The sequence below is a fragment of the Gymnoscopelus braueri genome (genome assembly GCF_963280865.1).
Source record: "Gymnoscopelus braueri genome assembly, chromosome: 10".
NCBI lineage: Eukaryota > Metazoa > Chordata > Actinopteri > Myctophiformes > Myctophidae > Gymnoscopelus > Gymnoscopelus braueri.
The window spans coordinates 12,914,250-12,939,912 of NC_137611.1; the positions used below are offsets into that span (position 1 = coordinate 12,914,250).

At 43.7% G+C, this 25,663-nt stretch overlaps 1 protein-coding gene across 1 annotated transcript; it reads right to left on the reverse strand.

The window, feature by feature from the left end:
• Nucleotides 1–2,560: 2,560 nt before the first annotated feature.
• LOC308094078 (cathepsin Z) lies at nucleotides 2,561–10,406 on the reverse strand. The gene is made up of 6 exons (XM_080440529.1): nucleotides 10,261–10,406; nucleotides 8,956–9,119; nucleotides 7,828–8,007; nucleotides 7,022–7,172; nucleotides 3,948–4,113; nucleotides 2,561–3,529 (listed from the first exon to the last, which is right to left on the reverse strand). Exons 1-6 carry the CDS (start codon nucleotides 10,398–10,400, stop codon nucleotides 3,416–3,418), a joined length of 915 nt encoding a protein of 304 aa, XP_080296655.1. The 5' UTR covers nucleotides 10,401–10,406; the 3' UTR covers nucleotides 2,561–3,415.
• Nucleotides 10,407–25,663: the final 15,257 nt, after the last annotated feature.

Below are 25,663 nucleotides of genomic sequence, written 5' to 3' on the forward strand. Positions count from 1 at the left end.
CGGTTGGGCCGTGCAACTGAAAGGAGTGGTGTAGGGTGTGTGAAGGGTTCTTGATGCCTTTCTTTTTACTGGTTGATGGTTGTAGATGTGCAAGATTGGTGATTTTGGTTGCTTGCTTAAAACTTCTTGTGAGTTTTTTCTTGCTTTTCACTGTGATGAAGTTATACCAAATATTTCACACACACAAAAAAAACGTATATTAGGGGATATATGCAAAGAATATAGGCCTAGGGCTTAAGGGAGCTTCACAGAGAAGCAAAATCTATTCAGTTCAATTCAATTCAAAGGGGCTTTATTGGCATGGGAAACATAGCTTTACATAACATAAAAAACATATCTTTGTATTGCCAAAGCAAGTGTATGTACAATTAAAGATATAGGCCTACTAGGATAAAGTTAGAATTAACTTAACAATGCAAACAGAAAAACTGTGCTTTCGCTGTTAAGAGAAAAAATAAAGTATTTAGATATATATATATATATAAATATATATAGAGAGAGAGATTTAGAGGTATATGTGCTCTTTTTGTATGTGCAGATAGTGCAGGAATACACATGATTGACAGTCTTTATGGTGTTTTTTCCATGTGGACGTCCTTTTCCTGTCACAACAGCTCACAAATGGTTCTGCTGTGTTTGCACATGTCCGTACTTCACCCATTTTTGTACTTTTTCTTTTAAGCAGGTGGATAGAAAATGCAGCTCATTTTGTGTGCAGCGGGTGAATATTTATCTTCTCTTGGGAGCCAGGTGTGCCTGTGGTGGTGGCCATGTGATCACTGAGTCTACTCTGTACAGAGTCAAGGATTCCCTTTGTTTTGGGTGAGTCACAGTACTCATGGTATTCTTCCATTGTGTATTCTCTGTTTAGAGCCAAATAGCGTTCCTATTTCCTCCTTTTTTTGGTTTGATACTTTCCAATGTGTCAAATAGTTTTCTTTTTGTTTTCTTGTCATTTGCTTTGTACAGACAGTTTCTGTCTGGTGGCTCTGCTTGTGTTTGTGAACAGAGTCCCACAATCAGTTGGCCCGGTGGCATCTCTCTAGAGCAGTGGTTCCCAAACTTTTTAGCCCAAGACCCAAAAGAGAAATGAGACATTTGCCTGGGACCTAAACTAGTGAAAATAGAAGATCTGCATGCTCACAACGCGTGTTGTGAGCTTGCAGATCTGCTATTTTCACTACTGATTAAACATTTGTTTTCTAATTTAGGGAATTTCTTTGATTTTTTTTTATTTTATCCATGAAATTCTTTTTGAAAAATGTTTGAATTAATGACAATCTAGGAAACAGAAAATAAAAAGATATTCACCATGAAAATGGATCTGCAACCCACAAATGGGTCCAAAACCCACTGTTTGGGAAACAGTGCTCTAGAGAGTCTTGCTGTAGGTGAGGGTGTTTTTTTAATGGAGCGCATACATCTGTCTATTTTTCTGCTAGATTCAAAAGGTGAGGTGTGAATTGGAATAACAGGGGTCTGGATAGAGAAAGGGGAACCAGACTGTCCTGCTGAGCTCTCAGGGGTTGGGGTTGAAAATTGCCATATTTTAAAGACATAATAAAAAATATAATCAAGCTTCCTTGTATGAATGTAACTGGGCTGATTAGTTAGGCCTACTTATTTTTGTAAACTAATAGTCACAACTACTACCCTACTCCTCCTGAGCAGATTTAAAATGGCCATAACATTTCAGTAAACACAGTTTTGATGTCAATATGTTCACAAAACAGTATAACAGCAAATATGTTTTTCTGATAGATTTATGTTTTTATTGACAAAAATGCATATGAACATATATTTGAACATTTCTGATTCATGTTTTTATTGACAAAAATGCACATGAACGTATATTTGTACATATCTGTCAAAAGGATGAAACACAAAGGTTAGGCTTATTTCCATTGTGGTGCTCCTCATTGCTTTCTATTCAATAACAGTTGTGTTTTTGGTTTAACACTTTACAGATCAGCAGGATCACAGTTTGACAATGTTTTATTATTAAACAAAACAGTGCATTTTATTTTTCATTTACTCTCGTGTCCCCCTGTAGCACCTCCTCGTACCCCTGGGTACATGACACGTACCCCAATTTGAGAAACATTGAGTGCAGTCAGCTTTAAAGGAGTAGTTAACCCAAAGAATTACTTATTTTCTATCAATTACACACCCCATGAAGCATTGAAAAAAAAAAATGGCGCATTCCTATGCCAATAATTTGATGACCGGCGGAAAGATGCTAATGTATCCGGCTCCGACCAGAGAGACCGCCGGTCATCAAATTATCGGTTGCTTAATAAAAAATAAAAATAAAAAAATGAATTCAAAGCTTCATGGGGTGTGTAATTGATAGACAATAATAACCAGCATTATCTATTACCATGTCTTACAAACCTCTTGACATGACATCACAAAAATAAACAGGTGGGACAAAGCCTCAAAACCTTTCATTTTGGCTGCAGGTGATGGCAGTGAAGTAATACAGCAAAATAATTCACAGGGTATATCATCAGACATGTCTGACGGATGAATTGGCAATTATTTTCAAAATGACACGAGAAACAACCAGTGTTCTTTAATAACCACAGTCGACATGTAAAAAGAAACGGTAAAAGGCCTGCGAGTCACTCGTAATTTACAACTACAAACATTAAGTTTATGTCCGTTGTCTCTCCCAACAGAGAGAGGTCATTGCAACATTACCCGAACTACATAATAAAGATGGCAGCACATCTACAGTGACCTGATCGGGTGCAAATAACTTGAACATTGTCAAAAAGTACAGCAGGTATCCTACCCGACACCAAGGTTTACATTTTGTGGGGAGATTGAGTCCCACGGCCACATTGTAGCTTTATTTTTAATTATTTATTTATTTAGCTATCTATTTTTAACGAGAATCAAAAGATGAACTAAGGCCTGTCACAAATGCATTTGGAATAATGTAATGTAACCTTCCAACCAGCAATTCAGATTCAGAATCTAGATTTGTGTCTCCCCCCACCCAACCCAACCCACCCCATAGTGGGATAACCTTGTGCAAAACATAATATACATTCAACCGTGATGCTTTTCAAGCTTGTGAATTGACCATACTCACATGGCGGTTCTCTCTTATGTCATTCATAGTGACAAGTCCCACTCCAGGCAGGGTGAATGACCCCTCCCCCGTCCCAATGTTTCCGAGACAAATGGTCACTGTGTGAATATGGTCAATGGGTCTCTCTAGGTTGCTTATATCTACAACAGACACTCTGGACTGGTCCTTTGTATCTGGCAGTGTCACAGGCTTTTATGTTTTATTACAAACTTAAAATAAAAAAGGTGTGGTTTCTTTTGGCCAGCTGATTAATAATCCGATCAATAGATCCATAACAAGCATAACCATATTCTTTAAATCCACTTAATGTCCATCCTACGTCACAATAGGATCTCCATATGCACAGCTCTTCTCGATGGCCAGGTTGTACCAATTGCCCTTTCCTCCCTTATAGGCACTGGTGACGATTCTAGCCCAGCCATGTTCACCCTGAAAGCATAAATAATCATCTTTTAATGCGAGTCCGTCAAAACAATAAATTGTACAGTAATAGTGAATTGTCAAAAACATCACTTTTGCTTTTCTGTAACATTCTTTTCAAATTCTATCCAAAGCCAATTGAACAGCAGATTACATTTGTTAGTTTCTACAGCACTGTCGGTAGTAAATGTTAAGCCAAATTAGTTGCACGCCGGTGTCGCACACCAAAATAGCCGATCTACAAGCTCACAAAGCACTGCAGTGTGACGCGTTATGAGCTTGTAGATCAGCTATTTTCGGTGTGCGACACCAAGCGCAAACAAATTGTATCAAACCCTTCAGCTATACAGTCATGTGTGATTTAACCGAAGACATGGGTTGGCAGGGTGTGGTCAGAGAGTCTATATATAGAGAGTGGCAGACCGACCCAGAACTCTCCCCAGGAGTTCCTGATGATCCAGTACTCTGTGCCGTCCTCCGCCACGCCCCAGCCAGCCACTGATATTATGTGGTTCATGAGAGAGAGAGGGTGGAACTCTGCAAAGATCCCTCCAGTGTAGGCTTCTAAACCAGCCGTGGCCATCACTCCACAGCTAGGAGAGAAAGAGAGAAAGACTTCACCACCACAGCACTTGAATGATCACTAGCACTTCTGGTAAATTACCAGCCAAGTTAGCATGGTACACTGATGATAGCACTAGTGTACTAGCTAGTGTACACTCTTGTATGGTGACATTACCCCCCCCTGGGTCACAGAGTTATTTTCCCCATTCTAAATCCCATAGACATTTTTAACATCACTTCATAGAAGAACTGTGCTCCAAAAATAAAATGTTTGGAACACAGTTAAAAAAAATTAAAGGCTTCTGCGATTTTACTCATATGGATAGGAAACATCACATCACAGTGAAAAGTTACTACGGTAATTTATCCAAAGAGTTTGAAAATAAAGGGCCGTCTACAAATTGACTACATCTCCCATTAGACATGCGTTCGACATACGTTGCACATAATTAGCATCACGTCGTATTGCATTGGATTTTTTCGTTCTGTAGGAGTAGCATTGTCAGTTCTCAATAGCTTCACCAAAAAAAGAAAGGAATAACACACACTGATAGTCATCAGTGTGCTTCAGTGGGGACATTGAATTACTGTACGTGGTTTCCTACTGTAGTTTTAGCAACGTTTAAAATACAGTGGTTACTGAATCTTTAATGTTATTTATGTGTTTTCTGTATAGTTTTTGTTCCTGTTTTTGTCCTTCATGGAGGACCATGATGGAAACAAGTGTACAAGTATGCTTTTGCATGTTATCCTCTGGGGCCCAGTGTAGCAGGCAGGGTCAGGCAGAGTTTCTATCCTCGGGCTATAAGACTTGCGAACTCAAAGAATTTGATTGATTGAATACTTTATTAACAGTTTGCAAAGACAAGCACAGGGAATGAGGGAAGTACAGTTCAATACAAGGTCTGTTAAGAGGATTTTAAACCCAAGAAAGCACTATATGGCTTGTTTCCATTGGGGTCCTTCAATGGAAATGAGGTAGTAGAGTGTTAAGACAATGGACTGTGACTCGCTGTCACCACTGTGGTGTAAAGTAACTAAGTATAATTACTCAAGTACTGTACTTAAGTACAATTTTTAGGTATTTGTACTTGAGTATTTCCAATTTCCAATACTTTTACTTCTACTCCACGTACATCTCAGAGGCAAATATTGTACTTTTACTCTACTACAATTATTTGAAAACTTTTGTTACTAGTTACTTTGTAGATTTTGATTATTATTACAAAACATACATTAACCACTTCAACCCTGTACATTTCGGCCATTTGAAAATAGCCGATCTACAAGCTCACAATGCGTAGCGATGCGATGCATTGTGAGCTTGTTAGATCTGCTATTTTCAAAAGATGTTTATACATTTGAAAACTGGGTTATGGGACATTCTGCATAATGAGTACTTTTACTTTTGGTATTTTAAGTACGTTTTGATGCCAATACTTTTGTACTTTTACTCAAGTACATTTTGAATTCTGGACTTGTAAGTATTTCTACATTGCAGTATTGATACTTTTACTTCAGTAAAAAAAAAAGAGTTTTTCCACCTCTGCCTGTCACCACATACTGTCTGGCACACCATATATACTGTACCCCACATATCCTACTGCACTGTTTACTTTACTTTACTGCCACTTCTGCTGCCATTTTATGACCTGTGATTGCCACCTTTCTAACGGTGTGACTCTGTAGGAGTCTAGCATCTAAATTATAAGAGGGTTGGTCTGTCTGTGTGTCAGTTTGTTTGTCCAGAGCTTATCTCGCAAACCCCGGGACTGATCAGCGCCCCAGTAGGCTTCACATTATATTTTATGCTTTTATAAATATTTAACTTAAATTTGTATTGTGGAAGTCAGAGGGGCTGTGATCAGGCTGAATACAGAGTCATACGTCATAGATAGATATGTCATCATAGACCAGTGATACTCAACCTGTGGGCCGGGGACCACTGCTGGGCCGTGAGGGTATTGCAAGTGGGCCCCCAAATAATTGCCAAAACACTATGATTTGAATGATAATCTAACATTAATATAAAATAATAATGTATTTTTTTTGTGATACCAATAAATAGGAACTATACTATGTATAATATGTTAGTTCCATTGCTCCAAGCCGGAACAACAAATAAAATAAAAACATGCTCTGAAAATGCACACGGCCCACCCATCTTATGGGGCTGCCGTGTTAAGTGGTCAGATGGGTGGGCTGCGAACGCTTTTGAGATTTTCAAGTGAGCCCTGATCCGGAAAAGGTTGAGAAGAGAACCACTGTCATAGACGTCTGCCGTCGTAGATCAGATGGTTCGGGGACCACCAGTGGTCCTTGAGGGGGTTCCAGGTGGTCCCCAGCTAAATGATGGGAGAGATGTTTAACAATAATTTAACCATCTGCATTAACCATCTTCATTACTTAATTTACAAGAGGTCTACACATTTAGAGAATGTAGTAGGATTGTTATTTTGATCAACGTTTGCCTGTTATCTCTCCTGTGGTACCAACATCAATACAGCATGGAATTGTGGACAAAATCGTATCCAACGATAACAATATATTCAAAGTTTTGGGGTCTGAGAGGCTAAATCTCATCAAATGGTGGTCCATGGCTCAAATGCTGAATAAATAATGGACCTTGATATGAAAAGGGTTGAAAACCACTGTCATAGATGACTGATGTCACATTGGAAACACACTTGTTCCCATGTGGATCCCGAGATCCACAAGATTATTTTCCTTTTGTACATGTAAATACATGTAACATGCAAAACATACACGTAAATAAGATTGCAGCAGCAAGTTGACAGATAGACAGACAGACAGACAGACAGACAGACAGACACATACATACATACATACATACATACATACATACATACATACATACATACATACATACATACATACATACATACAATGATGACTTGATGAGCTGTCCTACGGTACCTGATGGGTCCGTTTGTATAGATCTCAGCCTTCATGTGGTCCCTGCCAGAGGTCTCTCCATAGTCTCCCACCTTCCACAGCGTGTAGTTCTTCACCACAGCACACGCATTAAAGAAGGTGCACGTCCCACACTGGTTGAAGAGCTCACACTCTGTAGTAGACACATAGAGAAGATTCTTTATAACGTAGCACCTTCATGTATAAGATACGACAAAATCTAAAGCTTAATGCATACGATGGTGTCGGCAATCGACACCATCGTACTATGGAGTATAAATCAGTCTGAAGCATGACAATCTGGGAACCCATCGTAAAAAAAAAAGGAGAAAACATCGCCCTCTGCTGTTTCTTTCCGGAATCTGTTCTTGAGAGATTATAAGCATGATAACATCCTATTAGTATAAATGAAGAATCATTATTTATTTATTATACATGAAAATGCAAAGAGATTAGTTACAAAATGGGATGTGCACCATTGTACACAGTGACACCTCCTCTTAGAAAACAATTAACCCCCAACAATTGACCCCCCCGAATAATTGGTATATGGCATTTTTAACTATAACTGTAACTAAAATTATAATAACTATATAACTACCTGTTGTAGTAATAGTTGTGGTGTGGCCTCTACCATCCACTTGAATTGTTTTTCTTTTTTTTTACTACACTTATACTTTGTGGTTTGGAGTGGACAGCCATTAAAGTCTAGGCTTATATAACACAGTATATGAGATTTTGTCATAACATCAAAGCATGTAACATGAATCAACGCCAAGCAATTAAAATAGTTACAAGTAGTTACTCACTCTGATTCTTGGCCTGGTAGTTATTGCAGGTTTCATCAGGGATGCCCTTTTCATGAGCGTAGGCGTACACCCTGAGGTGGTCTCCTCCGTAGCAGGAGCCCGCCCTGCCACAGTCGATCACATTCTGGACAGACAGGTAGGCAGAGGGCCAGGCTCCTCCACGCTTTATATTGATCCGATCTAGGGTAAAAAATATCATCGTTGTTATAGGCTACACCAATTTTTTTTTATATTTTAACAATAACAATGTTATTACCACTTAACCCATTAAGACCAGGAACACATCTGTGAGTCATTTTTAGATTCCTTTCGGCTATTGAAAAATAGCAGATATACAAGCTCATAGCGCGGCACCGAGTGCTGCGCTATGAGCTTGTAGATCTGCTATTTTTGAAAAATCTTGAACATTTGTGCAAATCTTTTGAATATATATTTTTGAATTTTTTTAAACTCAAATCTTTGCTTCTGGGGATTTCACAAATGTCTTCTAAATACTAACAGTTTTTTGAAAAAACCTATGTTGCTATAATGTCAGTGGTTCTCAAACGTTTTTCATGTCAAGGAACCCCAAAATGCCATGTATTTTGGCTGCGGACCCCAATCTCAAAATATTTTGTTCCAGGGACCCCCCAGATTCAAAGATTTGAGTTAAAAATGCAGTTTAAGGTCAGGATGCTAATTATATCCAATCAGGAGAGAGAATTCATACTGGATACAGTGGAACTGGAAGTAATGACACAAAGAAATGAGCAGACAAAATTGGAACTGGAACACTACCAAATTGAAGCTGATATTTGGGTACTCTCTCCTGGTTGGCTGAAATTGGCAACCTGCACCGAGACCTCAAAATGCATTTTCTGTTTATTGCTGGAGAGATGTGGAGGCCCTAGCTGTGGTCCATAGCGTTATTAGAAGGAGTTCTCCACTATGGACCAGAGCTATGGAGAACCCTGTTACAGAACAAAATGCACTTTACTATAGCAATGATTAGATTACTATCAGATTATAGAAGATTTTACCTTTTATCAAAACACTTGTTTGTTTTAACTTAAAAATATAACTTACCCTACCTTTAATTGGAGACTGTAAAGTGTAAAGTGACATTTATAGTCTGATTTATGGTCTGACCTGCCAGCGCGCTGGTGGCTCCCATGGCCCAGCATGAGCCACAGTACTGGGGAATGTGCTGGTTTCTGGTGGCGCTCACATAATTCTTCCCCTCAATGTTCCTCCAGTCCCAGGTTGAGGGAAGATCTGAGACACTTATGTATTCATGTGGCCTGGGATGTGTCCTGCAAAAGGAACGATACCAGTGGGGTTAAGTAACTAAGTACATTTACTAAAGAACTGTACTTAAGTAAAATTGAGGTATTTTTTACTTTACTTGAGTATGTCCAATTTTCAGTACTTTTAGTTCTACTCCACTCCATCTCAGAGGAAAATATTGTACCTTTACTCTACTACAATTATTTAGTTACTAGTTACTTTGTAGATTTTGATTATTATTACAAAACATACATTAACCACTTCAGCCCTATACATTCAGCCATTTGAAAATAGCCGATCTACAAGCTCACAGTGCATAGCAATACCAGCATTGTGAGCTTGTAGATCTGCTATTTTCAAAAGATATTTACACATTTTATACATTTGAAAACTTGTGAAATGGGACATTCTGCATAATGAGTACTTTCTACTTTTGGTACTTTAAGTGCATTTTGAACCAATACGGTTGTACTTTTACTCAAGTAAATTTTGAATTCCGGACTTTTTACTTGTAACAGAGTATTTCTACACTGCAGCATTGATACCTTTACTCAGGTAAGAAATGTGAATACGTTTTCCACCACTGAATGATACAGGGTTTCAATATATAGCTTTATTCAGGGTTATACCCCACTAGTTTGTGTATGTACAGACAGAGTAGCCTACAGCATTGGTTCTCAAAGTGGGGTCCGGGGACCCCCAGGGGTAGTTGAGGGGGTTCCAGGGGGTCCCCAGCTAAATGATGGACAGGAACCAAATGGACCCTTATGGGTCTGTAACTCTGAGAGTGTACAAATGGAACCGGGTCCATTTGGTTCCATTTGTACACTCTCAGAGTTACATTAACATTGATGATTTTACAATGTGAATTGGGGTCCCAGAGGTATAAATGCCATTAAATGCGGGTCCGTAGCCTAATGCATGTCAAACGGGGGTCCTTGAAATTAAAATGGTTGAGAATCACTGCTAGAGAGCCGTAAAAACCTTCTCTTATTGGGGTCCCTGGCTTATCTTTTCAAGTGAGGGTCCGCGGGGTAATAAGTGTCAATTAGGGGGTCCTTGACATGAAAAAGTTTGAGAACCACTGTCCTACAGAGTAGACTGAGATTTAGAAAAAATAACGGATTTGACTGGTAAACACACATAAATCTCCAAACGGAAATTTACCTGACATAATCTGGTCTGTTGTCCCTGATCGGTTTGTAACACGGACCGGAGATATTATGTATTCCATTGCTCTCCGCATATTCCCAAATAAATGATCCATAAAATAACAATAACAACACAGTTATGACTAGCGACGCCATGTTGGCTTATCTATCATCCCCCCCTTGCGTGCCTACAGTGCCCCCTATTGTTGGACATGGAGCATGTCACCTCTGAAGTCATTTCAATACTATTGAAAATGCCTTAATATTGAGTCAAAGTTAGTATAACAGAACTACTAGGATTTATAATAAATTATGGACTGGGTTTTATTTGTAATAAATCCCTCCTCTCCAGGGAATATAGATTTTTCAAATCAATTTGTGCTTTGAAATGCAAGGCAACCATTAAGTAACTTAACAAAAAGTAACTGCACAATAACATTTAGTGTGTACTACGCATTCCAGGTCTTTGTAAGTTGATTTTCATACCATGCCATACTGAAATGAATGGAACAAATGGGCTTCCTTGATGGAGACTAAACAATGTGTGCTTTGAAAAATGGTTGGCAGTAATGTTAAGATGGTTGTATGGTCATGGTGACTAGACTAAACATGCTATAGACTTCAGCTGGTTCAAGGGTTGTGCTTTATTGTTACATATTCTGTACAGGTGAGGTGCATAAGAGTAAAACATATTTTTGTTTGGCTTCCTTCAGACAATGCAGCAGCATAGATAATAACAACAATAATAATGATAAAACCAACAACAAAAAAGAGCTGTGGTCCTTTAACTAGTGATAAGAATAAGTAGAGAGCAGGGGGTGAACATAATTATTATAATAATGATACAATTGATTTATATAGCACACAAGTTACAAATTGCTTTGCATGAAATTGAAGGAAGTTGGGTTGATGTGTATAAAATATAAAGTGAGTTAAACAATCCAAGACAATTTGATTTGTAGGCACATTTCATACAAGGTAAACGCAATGCTTCACATTAAAACAACAACAACAACAACAACAACAAATGATTATGCAGACATCATACAAAAATGAGCAAAGTGCACCCATAATAACACACCCATATGTTTTACTAACTCACTGGGTTTCAGAGAAACCAAATAGGAATGTATTTCATTCATCTGCCCCATAGCAATACTACAAGGATCTCAGTTTTGTCTTTGTTCAGCTGACTCATTTAGTCTCAGGACTTAGTAGGGCTGGGTATTGCCTACTACCTCACAATCGATACGTATCACAATAATATATTGTCAGAAAATGTAAAGTTTGAAATCAATTTGAAAAGCGTAGTTGATAACATTTAAACAAAAAGCAAGGAAATAAATACAAATAAATAATGTTTTGATGGATAAATGCAAAAGATTGAATCTTGTATATCGTCACTGTCAGGCAGAAACTGATGCTGACGTTTTTTTTTTTTTTTAAGCCACTTCACACACAGCATTTCCTGCCGTATCGATATGGTAGCCTCTGTATCGATACGATTATCGGCAAGGAATACGATACGGCAATAATAATTGCCGTATCGATTAATTGAACCCACCCCTAGGACTTGTGATGTGATGTGATGTCACAGGTACTGGAATATACATATATATGCTGTAACGACCATACACACTGATTTTCTGATTGACTTTGGGACTGAACAATGGATATCTCTTTTGCTGGAGTCGTTATAGGAGCATCCTGCAATCGCATTAAGGCTCCCGTCGTGAAGTTTCAAGTGTACCATTTAAACCCAGACCTGACACTCGACTTGAGCGAAGAGTGCTGGGTGTTTCGCAAAGAAGACAAAGGCAGGGAAACTAAATATTACAAGCAGTTCATAGCCAGCTTGCACGATAACAGATGCAGTATTGCTGTGTATGACTTTGCGTATGTTAAAACCGTCGGAGGAAATGAAAATGTTGACAAAACGTTGGCCCTTATCCTTTGGATCCCAGAGGCTGCAGAGGCCCAGCACAAGGCTTGCATCACTCAATGTCAGGCTGCCATTAAAAGGAATACAGGACCCCAACCCATAGATCCTATAGTCTTCAATATCAAGGAGAGGGCCGAACTGATGAGTATGAGATTCATGGCTGCAAAGCTTAACCTCGAAGAAATAGACACTCTGGATGGAAACAGTGACTTTTCTCGCTGACCGATAAGCAGCCCTGAAAAACAGCATCGCCTCCACAAAGCAATTGAAGACCTGCATGTTGAAAGATCCAAAGCTGGACAACAGCCTGGTTCCAGACTAGACCCCGCCCTCTCTGAGTGGACTGCCCAGCAGACAGCATCTGAAAAGTCAGGTCAAAAATCATTGCAATGTTTTTTTCTTTTGAAAAGCGAGAAAAGCGAGAGAGGAGGGAGAAGGCATTCAACCAAAAAAGGAACTAAAATATAATAATGAAATAAATAATTGTTTTATAAGACTGGTTAGCGTTCCATTGATGCATGGAGACCTGTCTCTGGTTAGCGTTCCATAGAAGCATGGATGATGACCTGTCTCCTCCATCTACCACTGCTTCTCAGTGTGGGCTCTGGGGCCATGCAGGGGTCCAAATGAACCAAATGGAACCAGGTGAAGCTTCACAGCTTCACAGTCCATCATTCTCCCCGAGCCCAGAGAGAAGCACTACCTCCAGGTGTGCCTGTAGGCTTTTTTTCCCCCAGACAAGACTTTTTTTCCCCCCCAGAGTCAGCCAGCCGGAGTTTTGAACCAGGACTCATATCGGACTGATATGGCCATATATGCAGATCTCCGTATCTGTCAGTCCTTGTCCCTTTTATGCCCATATATGGAGATCTGCTGGCCGGCCGGCCTCCCTTAAGGCAATTTTAATATAGGATATTAGGTCTTAAATGTAATTGTAAAAAAAAAATGTTTAGGCCCTCATTTGTAAAAATCAAACATAAACTATAAACTTAATATTGTAAAAAATGGTGGGCAGTGTTGTCAGGGGCCACTGTTCTGTTCACTATGTGAACCTTCACCCTGTGACAATTTTCATGTTAAATTGCATTCTACTGAAACAATAAAACATTTCAGTTTTTAATTCAGTTGTCGTTCTTCCATATTTATGTTACTACTTTATACCCCTAGACAAAGGGTCGTAACAGTCGGAAAGGTAGGATGTGAACCAGGAGAGGGCAGTGCTGGTGCCGGACTATAATGAACAGTCTGCAGGGTGCCAGTGGGGTTGCTACTATGGAATGTTTTCTCATGTCAGATCAACAAGCATTGACATCCCTGATTGGACAACCCAACCCATCAGCTTTGTGGATTGGCCAAGCTTCGTGTCCCGTTAGTGCTGTTTTATATAAGTTGTAGCAAGTACAATAGGACTCTACTGTTTTACTCAACAAGAATTAGTTGTGTTTAATCCACAGTATTGCTGCAGTATAGAATGTTGAGAGTCACAGTCCATCTGAACGGGGGACCACAAAGTAACGGTAGTGCTGCTATTGCAGTGGGGCACAAGTTGTACTCCTTTGGATATATCCGTTTCGGGGAGACGTTCCCCGCATGGGATCAGATATTTGTCCACATCTTAAACACAGTGTCTTTGCTCTGGATGAAGTTGCCCCCAGTGACAAATGAAAGAGGAGAGCGCCCCCCCTGAGGTTCCCTACCAATCTTCTGGTCACACAGCTGTGCTAATTGAAGATATCGCCTACATCTGGGGGGGAACAAATCAAGATTTAGATTCAGATTCAGAGTACTACAACGTGCTTTATGCATTTGATGTCGACACACACAGATGGTTTAGGCCCAAGGTATCTGGGACTGTTCCAGAGGGGAGGACGTTTCACTCAGCCTGTGTCCTGGGGAAGGTCATGTATGTCTATGGAGGAATTGGTCGATTCCCGACCGAACTCATGCAAACCAATGACTTATTCATGTTGGACACCACCGCAATGGTCTGGTCTTCAATTAACATCAGAGGACCTCCACCACCTGCTTTATGGTGTCACTCTGCCACCATCATCGGGACAAAGATGTATGTATGTGGGGGTCTAGAGTACCAGAGGGACGGGAGGGACCACTACAAGAACATCAGAGTGTTTGACACAGAGACCAACTGCTGGCTGAGGACACCTTCTACACATCATGTTCCATTAAATGTTGATTCAGTCAATGTACATTCAGCCTTTGCCTACAATGGAGAGCTGTACGTAATTAAATCATACGTAGATTTGTGGAAATTCAACCCAGAGACCTCCTGGAAGAAGCTTCAGCCCAAGGGGAAACGCCTGCATCCCTATTCTGGGTACGTCTCTGTTGCATGGTGGGAGATCGTATCATCATCTATGGAGAAGGTAAAGGCGACCTATACATTCTAGACTTGAGTCCTAGTCTTAAGACGTTATGCAAGCTAGCTGTTATTCAGTACGATCTAGATCAGTCGCAACTCCCACACAACATCAGGTGGGACCTGGCAGCCATGATGAAGTCCAATCAGAGCGTCACTGAAGACATGCATATGCGTGAGTGCATATCAGGTACATGTGTGTGTATTTAGTCACACCTAGTCCATTTTGGGTCTGGCAGAACCAGGTCTCCTGGTCTTGTTTTATTGTTATATGGCATAGTTTTAATGAGACTGGCTGTGCGTAAACAACAATGTGACAGGTCAGATGAGAGAAGACATCTGACCAAGGTTCCGTTCAGGATAATCAGGATTTTGTTTGAAACTAGTTGACTATAAACTCAACTCCTAAGTTAACTGTAATATTTGTACAGTAGTCTTAGGACAGAGTACAGCAACTTGAAATGCGTCTGGTCTACAAGATACACCACAACATTAAGATACCCATGTACCTGTGAAAGTACTTCAAAAACGTAAATGAAGTCCACAATCACAACACCAGAGGCAGCTCCACTGATCACGTCCAACCCAGATTTGGCACAAACAAGGGGTTAAATTCGTTCTCCTGGTATGCCACAAAAATGTGGAACGCCCTACCAAAAGCCGTGAAGGAGTGTAAAACCCTACTCTCCTTCAAACTGCCTTATAAGAGTACCTACAGGTGGCTGCAATTCGAAACTGGCCCCTGTAAAAATCTAAATCTAGTCCGTCCCCCCCCCTTGAACTGTTAACTGTATATATTTCTTTTTCCTAAACTGTTTTTATGATGTTCTACATAGTAGTGTATATCTGTCTGTCATTTAATGTCACTATGAATTGAGTACAAAGGACCCCAATGGATTTTGGGTTTTTTAATTGTCAAGTTTACTTCCAACTACAGAGCTAGCCTTCATCACCAGATTGTTCAGTTTGTTAGTGTCCTTTGTGTTGATGTAACACTTGAAATGAGACATTATCAGTGTTTGTATTGCACCTCAGTTTTATGCAAGTTTCCCACTCTTTTTCACATAGTTTTCATTTAAAATAGATAACACTTTAAGGGTCAGTTGTGCCGCATTGTGTGAAGCCACAGTACACCCATAAATATGTAATTTACTTTTACTTTATTTGTTTATTTCGACGGGACAGAGCATGTTAATGAACAGCACATAATAATGTAGCGTAAATACACCGGATTTAGCAGTGATGCTCATTTTCATCCGCAGTCCCCACAAAAAACACTACAAAACTAGTCTCCGCCAGCAGACCCGTGTTATTTTAATAGCACGGGTCGTCTTGGTAGAACGGGTCGTCTTGGTAGAATGCGCGTGGTTTTTGGTGTTCTGCAGGGGCGACTGAATATGTAGTGTCTGCATCTAAAAAATGTTCTTCTTGAAGCAATGTGTCATATGGGAGTTGTCGTAATTGACTGGTTTGTTCAAATGCTTGTCTGTCTTCTTCATCTTCATTGTCTTGAACAGTTTCAGCAGTTGATTGGTGTGTTTGATCTATGTCAGTTTTCTCTAGTGCTACATAATGTATTTGATCAAGGTGGCCAATTGTTACAGTATTAAGACTTCGGCCTTGTTGTGGGATCAATTCAACTCTATAGTCCTCTTCTGTGTTACTGTTGTAGATGAGTATGCTTTCTTAGCTTTGGCCTTCTGCGCCTTTGCTTGACCAATGTTAGGTGTTCTCAGAGACACACACACACGCACGGACGGGTGATTTGGACTGGAAGGTACTGTACCAATCAAGACTGATTGATCCTGTCTTACCTCACTTCAAAAGTCATAAATGATCTTTTGAAGTGACACACCTATTTATAGGATTTTATTTCGTCATGCGTCCCTCTAGCCAATCAAAGGCATTGGTGTCAACATATTGACACGTGTCACGTGGAGCTTGACCAATGTTAGCTTGGCTAGGGGCCATGCTAACACACGGCGGGACGAAGCGAAAACATACTCTCCACCTCCGGCGGAGACAACAACAGAGCATACAGTAACACATCATTACAATCAACATCATAAATAATAGTTTCATAGCAAACTGTATAATAGCAAAATACAGTTTCAAGCTAAAAAAGGATCTGCAAGCACACTATACCATAATGTCTTCATGATATGTGTGATAGCATCATTGATAAAGCACTGAAATCTGGTAGAAGTGCATTTTTATTGGTCATTTCATATATCACAAATGTGATTCCCTGACTCTATCCTAATACAGTACAGTCACCCAGGATGCATGTTAAGCAGGTATTCAAAAAAGTATAACCGCAACAATATTGGATTGCACAAATGCCTGCAGATAAAGCATTCATTGCTCACAAAAGTCGCTCAAATGGTACAATAGTTTTTACTCAGTACTCTAGCACATTGGTTTTTGAAGAATAGTTTAATGTCAAGTGCAATGTTCTTTAAGCACAATATACTTTACAGTGTCTAGTATGTATAATACCAGTAGCATTTCCTGTACATTCATTCTGTACTTAAAATGGTCCCACACCCCCCCACCCCCCACAGTAAGATCTCAAGTTTTACAATGCATACTTATTAAGAAAAGGCACTCAGCTATTGCATAATCAAAAGATAATGTAAAAACAGCATGAAAACATTTAAGGAAACTGGAGCAATTCATGATAAAACAGGACATTGTGGACTAAACAACGCTCAAGAATAATACAAATATACGCGTTGTACATGGGATTAAGGTGCAGTGTCAGCGCGTGAAGACCACATAGTCCACATACAAAAAAGGATCTAGGTGGCGCTGTGGCAGAAAACGGTGGCGCGGCGGGGTGGGGGGGGGGAGGGGGGCGCCAGGAAATAATTGCCTAGGGCGCCAAATTGCCTAGCACCGGCCCTGGGTAGCCGGGTGGAAGCTGTTCATGAACCTGGTGGTGTTGCCCTTGATACTGCGGTAGGCCTCCTTTCCTGGCTGTGGTCGTTGTAGGGGTATGAACAGTTTGTAGCTGGGGGTGGTGCCTGTCCTTGATGATGCCCTGAGCTTTGACTACACACCTCTTCTTGTACAGTTACGGGAAGCTTGCCTCCCATTATCCTCCCTGTCGGATAGGCCTACTTGCCCTAGGCGTCCTTGCCCTAGGCCTCCTTGCCTGGCCGCGGTTGTTGTGTATACCTTGCAGTTCTACAGCAACATTTACAATTATGTAAATAGTTTGTAATATTACCAAGTAGATGCAACCAACCATACCAACAACAATAACCACGACAACTGCAAGAATTTCTAGGATATTCCAACCAGCTCCATCTGTCTCAGTGGGGTGGACTGGAGTGGGGGGTGTTGATTTGTCATCTTGCAACTGGCCATGCACGTAGTACACCAGAACATAGTCTTCAAATGTCCTGAGAAACTGAGTATCCTCAACCAGTCCGCTACATCCAGTCCGCAGAGTGACGCTGTCCCCGACCACCTCCAAAACATGCATGGTTGTTTCATCACCATGTGTCGGGACTTCTGTAACTGTAAAGAGCACAGACAGACAGACTGACACACACACACACACACACACACACACACACACACTGTAGCTGAGGGTTAATGAAAGGACTGTATATGGGGGAGATTTGGCACTCGCCCCTGTTTGTCGGTTAGAACAAATGGACACAGGACCACCACCTTGTTATAGTTGACTTCCACTTTACTGATTTTAGTGACAGTAGAATAGTACAGTCTGACAGTATGGTCTGGAATACAAAACCAAAAACACACACGTTCATATTCATGAAAAGCAACACTGTACCAAACTAATAAACTAGCACAAAGTACAAACAATGACACAAACTGAATTAAATAAAGAACAGAAGCACAAAGCCTACAACATAAAGTACTCACTTATCAGGAATGACACATACTGCACAGAGATGTCTGCTCTGGAGGCAAACAAACTAGACTGACACTCTGGGTCATGTTAACCTGAACACAATAAATGATAATTGGAGTAGGCTGGCTTCAATATCCAACTGCCCAATAAGGCCCTCCTGTCTATTAAGGAACTGGCATGATACACAATTAACTAAAAGTAAGAACACCTTAATCATTAGTAATCATTATTGGCAACACCTGCCTGGCCTTTCTTACAGCCGCCCCCAAATGTATGAAGTACATTTGCTTCTTAGAAAGGTGGCTAGGTGGGATCCGCTGAAACAGCAGCACTGTCCTCTGTTCCCTCTGGAACGGCTGGCAGGACAACCAGCCTGGACACTGGTCTTGTGTAGACTTTGCCCTTGATCTTGACATCTGCAGATCTGATACGCCCATCAGCGCTAGGATGCACCTCGGTCACTTGTCCGATAGGCCAGAGTGCACGTGGGAACTGTGGATCCACTAGCATGACCACCGCTCCTTTCCCCAAGTCTGCAGATGTGTTGTGCCATTTCTGGCGGCCTTGCAAACTGGGAAGATACTCCCTGATGAATCTAGCCCAGAAATGGTCCGCCAGGATCTGGCTGTGTCGCCAGCGGCGTCGACTGAGGATCTCAGTTTCAGGGTAGACTACCTGGGGCAAGGAGCCATCTGGCCGCCCCAGTAGCAGGTGGTTAGGAGTCACAGGATCGGGGTCAGCAACGTTGGAGGGTACATAGCCCAAGGGCTTTGCGTTAAGTATACCCTCGACCTCTATTAAGACAGTCCTTAGGACCTCCTCTGTCACAGGCTGTGCACCCACTGTGGTATACAGGGCTGTCTTAACGGATCGTATTTCCCTCTCCCAGGTCCCGCCAAAGTGGGGCGCTCCTGGGGGGTTGAATCGAAAGGCTATCTTCTTCTTGGCAAGAAGCTGCTGCCAGTCATGAGACATCTCGGCGAAAGCGGTCTGTAGCTCTCTCTCTGCTCCCCGGAAATTGGTGCCCTGGTCAGAGAGTAACTCTGCGGGCGTCCCTCGGCGGGCAATGAATCTCCTCAAAGCCATAAGGAAGGAGTCAACGTCGATGTGGGTCAGGATGTCTAGATGCACAGCCCTGGTTGTCAGACATTTGAAAATGATCCCCCATCTTTTTTCACAGCGTCTCCCGATTTTGACCTGGAAGGGCCCAAAGCAGTCCATCCCTGTCGAATAGAAGGCCGGCTTAAAGAGTCGTAGACGAGCGACTGGCAGGTCGGCCATTTTGGGGACTGTAGGTCTGGCTTTCCATCGTCGGCAGTCAGCACATGTGTGCTGGAAGCGACGAATGGCTTCTCGTCCCCTCAGAATCCAATATGCCCGGCGGATTTCTGCGAAAACCCGCTCCGGTCCGGGGTGGCATAGACGGCTGTCATAATCCTGGATCAGGAGCTTAGTGACTGGATGACCTGGATCCATAACTATGGGGTGCATGGTGGACTGCTCTAGATCCTGTGCCCGGCGCAGTCTCCCCCCAACTCGGATGATCTCACCCGCCTCGTCCAGCTCTGGGGACACGGTGAGTAGCCTGCTGTTAGAGGAAACAGACTTTCCTGCTTTGAGAAGACGCAACTCATCTGTGAAGGTTTCTTGCTGTGCCCGTTTAAGGATGAGATACTCTGCCTTGCGGTAGTCGTCGGCAGTTGGATTCCTCCCTGGTCCTCCTGGCCCAGACACCTCTTGCGCCGTAGCATCCAGAAGCTCCTTCCAGGTGTGATACAAGCTCTCACTTGCTGCAGGGGAGTTGGCTACTGCTGTGGTTGTACCGCAGAAGGTGGCCTTGCGTAGCTCAGAGGCATCCTCTTCTGCATTGGAGATTGGCTTAGTGGGCCAATTGTCTGAGCTTTGGAGGAGGAATGATGGTCCCTGGCTCCATCTGTTGGGCTCAGCTAGGTCCATCAGGGTCTTGCCCCGTGTGATGTCGTCCGCCGGGTTGTTTGCGGAATTGACATGTCGCCATGAATGCGGTTCTGTTAGCTCCTGGATCTCGGCTACCCGGGTGCCGACGAAAACCTTGAAACGACATGACTCAGACTGTAGCCACATCAACACAGTCGTTGAGTCGGTCCAAAGGGTGGTGCTGTCAATCTTCAAGGTGAGCTCTTTCTCGAGAAGCTTCGCCAGCTGGGCTCCAGTCACTGCAGCACAGAGCTCCAATCGGGGTATAGAAAGCTGTCTCTTAGGAGCCACTCTAGAACGGGCCAGAAGGAAGGACAGGACAATTTTACCGTGGCTGTCTTCGGTTCTGAGGTATGCAACTGACCCGTAAGCCTGCTCTGATGCATCACAGAACACATGTATCTGTCTAGTAACACTGGAAATGTCGACCTCATCAGGGACATAGGACCGGGGCAGGGTGATGCGAGGCAGGATCTGCAGCTCCTCTTCCCATTCCTTCCAGGACTGCAGCAACTCCTGGGGGAGGAGTGGGTCATCCCAATCTCGCTGCTTGTCCCAGAACTGTCGAAGCAACATTTTTGCCCGGGTGGTGTATGGCATGATGTATCCAAGGGGGTCATACTGGGACGCTAGCACCTTGTACACATTCCTCATTGTTAACACTTCGTAGTCAACTGGTCGATGCTTATAGCCCAGGGTATCGCTCGGGGCATGCCAACTGAGTCCAAGGGCAGATTCGGGGGAGGTTGACTTCTCTTGAGCTATCCATAGCTCACCACTGCTAGACCTGGCCTCACTTGGTAAGTGACGGATGGTGCTTGGATCGTTGCTCGCCCATTGACGGAGGTCAAATCCTCCCGAGAGCAGTAGCGTCCGTAACTTATCGACCAGGTTCTTGGCCTCCTCCGGAGTCGGCAGGCTCTGAAGGCAGTTGTCGACGTAGAAGCACTGTTCTACCGATAATCGCACATCTTCGTCAGGACTGCTATGGTCTAAGACATGGCGTTGTAGTGCAAAGGTGGCACAGCATGGGCTACATGTAGTGCCAAACGGAAGCACTTGCCACTCATAAATATCCGGAGGCTGTTCTCTTTTGAGGTCACGCCACACAAACCTCAGCAGCGGTCTATCTTGGGGAAGCAGGCGGACCTGGTGGAACATCCCCTTGATGTCTCCACTGATGGCGATGGCATGTTCACGGAACCGCAGCAATACTCCTAACAGGGAGGCACCCAGGGTTGGACCGGGAAGCAGGCATGCATTCAGATTGAGACCCCGGTACTCATGGGAACAGTTGAATACAATGCGGTTCTTATTGTTGCGGCTCACCATATGATGGGGGATGAACCACGACTCCCCTTCTGGAGTGGGTGCCTCCGGACTCAACTTAGCCACCACACCGGCCTGGATCAGCTTGTGGATCTCCTCACAGTAGGCTGAGGCTAGGTCAGGGTCTTTACTGAGACGTCTCTCTGTGCTTCGCAGGTTGGGCATAACCGACTCTTGTGAGGCCTGGAAGACGGGCATGTCTTTGCAGCGCAGGAGTGGGGTTGCATAGCGGAAGACTCCGTCTACCTCCACCCGTGTGGTTTTAGTGTCCAACATGTCCAAAGCTGCTTTGTCTTGCCTAGAGCGGGTCACAACCTTCTCTGTCCTATAGGGGAGGACATCTGCCTGCCAGAGCTTCTCAACGTTGCTCAGTAGTTCAGGGGTTTGGGGCAGTAGGGTGGTGAACAGGCACTGCTGTGGGCGGATATGCCGCCCCATCAACTTCGTAGGACCCTGAAGAGTCCAACCCAGTCTGGTTTTAACTGCGGCTGGCCCACCTGGCGGTCCCAGCCTTACTGGCTCGATGGGCGTAACGAGGTGAGGCTGGTCAGTCCCAATGAGCAAGAGAGGTCTGGCATGCTCAAAGGACTGTAACGGGAGGCCAACCAAGTGGTTGTACTGTTTCTGTAAACTCTTAACAGGGTATGAGTGGTCAGCTAGCCCCAGGCGTTCTGCTGTAAAGGCACCCCTGATGGTGAAGCGACTCTTGCTGTTAGAGGCAGGGGAGATGTGGAATGAAACTGATGCACCCTGCAGGGTTTCGATATCCTGCCGGATGGTCCTCAGGTCTAAGTTTTCTGGGGTTCCATGCAAACCGAGCTTCCTTGCAGCTACTGAAAGGAGTATGGTGCGCTCCGAACCATCGTCCAGGAGGGCGTACGTGTCCAAACTTTTGTCTCCAGAGTGCAAGGTCACTCTGACAACTTTCAACAAAACTCTGTTGTGGTCATGCGGACGGTCCAGATAAAGCACGTCAGTGGTGGTGCTGACCAGACCAGACCAGACATCTTCGTTATGTTCTTCCTTGGGTTCTCTGGTGTTCACCTCGTGCAAGACTTCCAGATGCTTACCTTGGCAAATGCCACAGGGTTTCTTGAGGTCACACTGTGCTGCCTGGTGAGACCTCCCACAGCGCCAACATTTCCTTTGGGCCCTGATCCATTCAGACACCTGGTCCTTAGACAGTGCCTTAATGGCAGAGCACTGGCTCAGATAATGCTGATTATTATCGCAATAAGGGCAATAGGGTTTTCCCTTGCTGCGCTGGTTAGCAGGGCCACATTGTGAATTTGTGGGTTGTGCCTGCTCGGGACTCTCCTTAGATCCGTGTAGGATGGTGGTGGCTCTCTGCTTCTGGAAACCTGACTTCTCTGTAGTGTTAAAGGACTGTCCATCATAATCACGACACCAGGCCTCGTATTGCAGCCACTCTGAGAAGTCTAACAGCGTGTGAACAGCACTTGGGTTACGGAACATGGCACGTCTGAAATCTGCTCTCTGCTCAGGTGGTAGCTTGCTCAGGAGGCGAGCTACATGGGACCCGCAATGTAGCTCTGCTTCGCCGTCTGGACCCAGGGTCCTAAGCATGCCCACTAAGGACCGGACCTGAAGGGCAAACTTCTCAAAGGCGACATTGTCCCCACGACGAAGGTCTGGTGAGTCCATGACACTGGCAATCCTGTGCAGAGCAATGTGGTGGGGCTGACCATATTTCTCGTTCAGAGCCGCCATGGTGTCTGAGTAAGGGGTGGGAGAATGTAAATATGAATCTGCAACAAGTCGGGCCTCCTCAAGCTTGAGGTGATCAACCAATATTTGGTATTTAAATAACTCAGTCCCTTCCGGGGGTAGCAGGTTTGCTAGGGCCATCTTTAGCCGTGCAAATTCACTGGGGTCTCTGTGACTGAAGTGGGGAATGGTTGGCCTTGGCCCTCTGTAGGTTGGCTCGACATTGGCTATGAAGCCATTGGGAGATTGAAGGACAGGTGAGCCAGCCTGCCTCAACCGCTGAGGCTCGTAGGCTGTTGCAGAGGTCGTTGGCTGCGGAGGGGCTGGCTGAGTGTACGGCACACTGTGGGGGCGTGTTGCAGGCTGAGGAGGTGCCTGAGTATACGGCACACTGTATGCACGTGTTGCAAGCCAAGAAGGCTGAGTATACGCCACACTGTAGGGGCGCGTTGCAGCTGAAAACCTGGATGGAGGAAGTGACTCGGACCGTCCTACATTCAGGGACTCCAGTTTCACATGTGGCGTCTGCGGGTGAGGGTCCCTACGAAGTAGCGAACCCTGTCTCTTGATGGCTGGTGGTTCTCTGCTCTGGTGAGGAACCACATTGGCTTGGTCCTTTACGACCCGAAGCTCAGTCATCAACTTATCCAGTATGTCTAATACTGGTTCTACGGGTGTTGGAGGTTGTCTCACCTCTTCTGCATTCGGCCATGGAGATGGGTCCTGCCAGTCTTCCTCATTATCCTCCATTAGTTCCGCGTCTGGAGGTGGAGGTGGTGGGTGCATCGGAGGAACCAACTGTGGCTGTGTTTGGGGAGCTGGCCCTGCCTGCTCCACCTCTGTGGGAGGTAGGTGTTGGGCGGCAGGTTGCTGGGGTGGAAGCGACTGTGGCTGTGTTTGGGGAGCTGGCCCTGCCTGCTCCACCTCTGCGGGAGGTAGGTGTTGGGCGGCAGGTTGCTGGGGTGGTTCGGTGTTATGGACGGACACCATGAACCTCTTCATCTCCTCTTTAAACAGTCGAAGCTCTGCCAACTCTGCCTGCATCGCTCTGTGAGATTGATGTAACCTGCCATTCTCCCTGTGAATCTCCTCCATCTCTGATGGGTATTGCACTGGACGTCGTCTAGGCCTCCAGTGCTGCTCGAAGGGAGTGGAGTGTTCCACATAATCCTCCAGGGGCTCTTGCTGCCGACGGTAGGCTAGCTGTGGGTCAGGACGAGACTCCATTTTACTGGTAATGTTCTCCTCCTGAGAATAGCCCCACTTATCTAAAGTAACATCCCATCTGTGGCTGGTGTCTGAAGGGTCATGTGTGAGGGGTGTCATCCTGGCAGCTCCCTCTGGACTCGGGTACCACTCCTCTTCGGGCCCCGATCTATACTGTGTTGAACTAGGGAAAATTGGGGCAGGTCTCCTTCGGTTGACATGGCCTACCTCATAGTCCTCAAATCTAAGAGGTGGCTGGGTCAGCCGCCTTGATCGGACTATTGGTGCTGTATCCTCTTCATGGTGGTCCATAATGGGGCAGGGGTAAGTGCCACTATCCGGCTCGAGGGACCAAATTGTAGCTGAGGGTTAATGAAAGGACTGTATATGGGGGAGATTTGGCACTCGCCCCTGTTTGTCGGTTAGAACAAATGGACACAGGACCACCACCTTGTTATAGTTGACTTCCACTTTACTGATTTTAGTGACAGTAGAATAGTACAGTCTGACAGTATGGTCTGGAATACAAAACCAAAAACACACACGTTCATATTCATGAAAAGCAACACTGTACCAAACTAATAAACTAGCACAAAGTACAAACAATGACACAAACTGAATTAAATAAAGAACAGAAGCACAAAGCCTACAACATAAAGTACTCACTTATCAGGAATGACACATACTGCACAGAGATGTCTGCTCTGGAGGCAAACAAACTAGACTGACACTCTGGGTCATGTTAACCTGAACACAATAAATGATAATTGGAGTAGGCTGGCTTCAATATCCAACTGCCCAATAAGGCCCTCCTGTCTATTAAGGAACTGGCATGATACACAATTAACTAAAAGTAAGAACACCTTAATCATTAGTAATCATTATTGGCAACACCTGCCTGGCCTTTCTTACACACACACACACACACACACACACACACACAAATTGTCAAATGTAACTGTAACATGTACTTTGACTAAATAACCCAAACCTCT